Source organism: Acanthisitta chloris, unplaced genomic scaffold (assembly GCF_000695815.1).
Source record: "Acanthisitta chloris isolate BGI_N310 unplaced genomic scaffold, ASM69581v1 scaffold33842, whole genome shotgun sequence".
Taxonomy (NCBI): domain Eukaryota; kingdom Metazoa; phylum Chordata; class Aves; order Passeriformes; family Acanthisittidae; genus Acanthisitta; species Acanthisitta chloris.
The window spans coordinates 23,014-23,279 of NW_008661653.1; the positions used below are offsets into that span (position 1 = coordinate 23,014).

General features: G+C 50.0%; 1 protein-coding gene across 1 annotated transcript in view; it reads right to left on the minus strand.

Moving 5' to 3' along the window:
* The window catches only part of BEND7 (BEN domain containing 7), a gene marked incomplete at both ends in the record, with an annotated part of 28,898 nt that overhangs the window by 18,029 nt on the left and 10,603 nt on the right, over window positions 1-266 (minus strand). The window contains 1 exon segment of the mRNA XM_009070310.1: window positions 3-113. Within this exon segment, the coding sequence (XP_009068558.1) occupies window positions 3-113 (111 nt within the window).

Below are 266 nucleotides of genomic sequence, written 5' to 3' on the forward strand. Positions count from 1 at the left end.
CTCCTTCAGTTTCTCTCCTTCTTTGCCAACTCGCTGATAGATCCTTCCAGTGCTGTCGTTCAGTAATCTCCTCATCCCTGTAATTTGCTTCTTAATTTCCCGGCTCTCAGCTCCTGGTGAAAACACAGCCACAGTTAGCACTGGAAATTAGCAAAAACAGCAGCGGGGAGGGATCGGTGACTTTGGATGCCAACAGGAGTTGGAGCACAGAGCAACATCAATAAAAATGAGCCAGGAAGGGGTGGCTGAGTGGCTGGTGGGAGGGA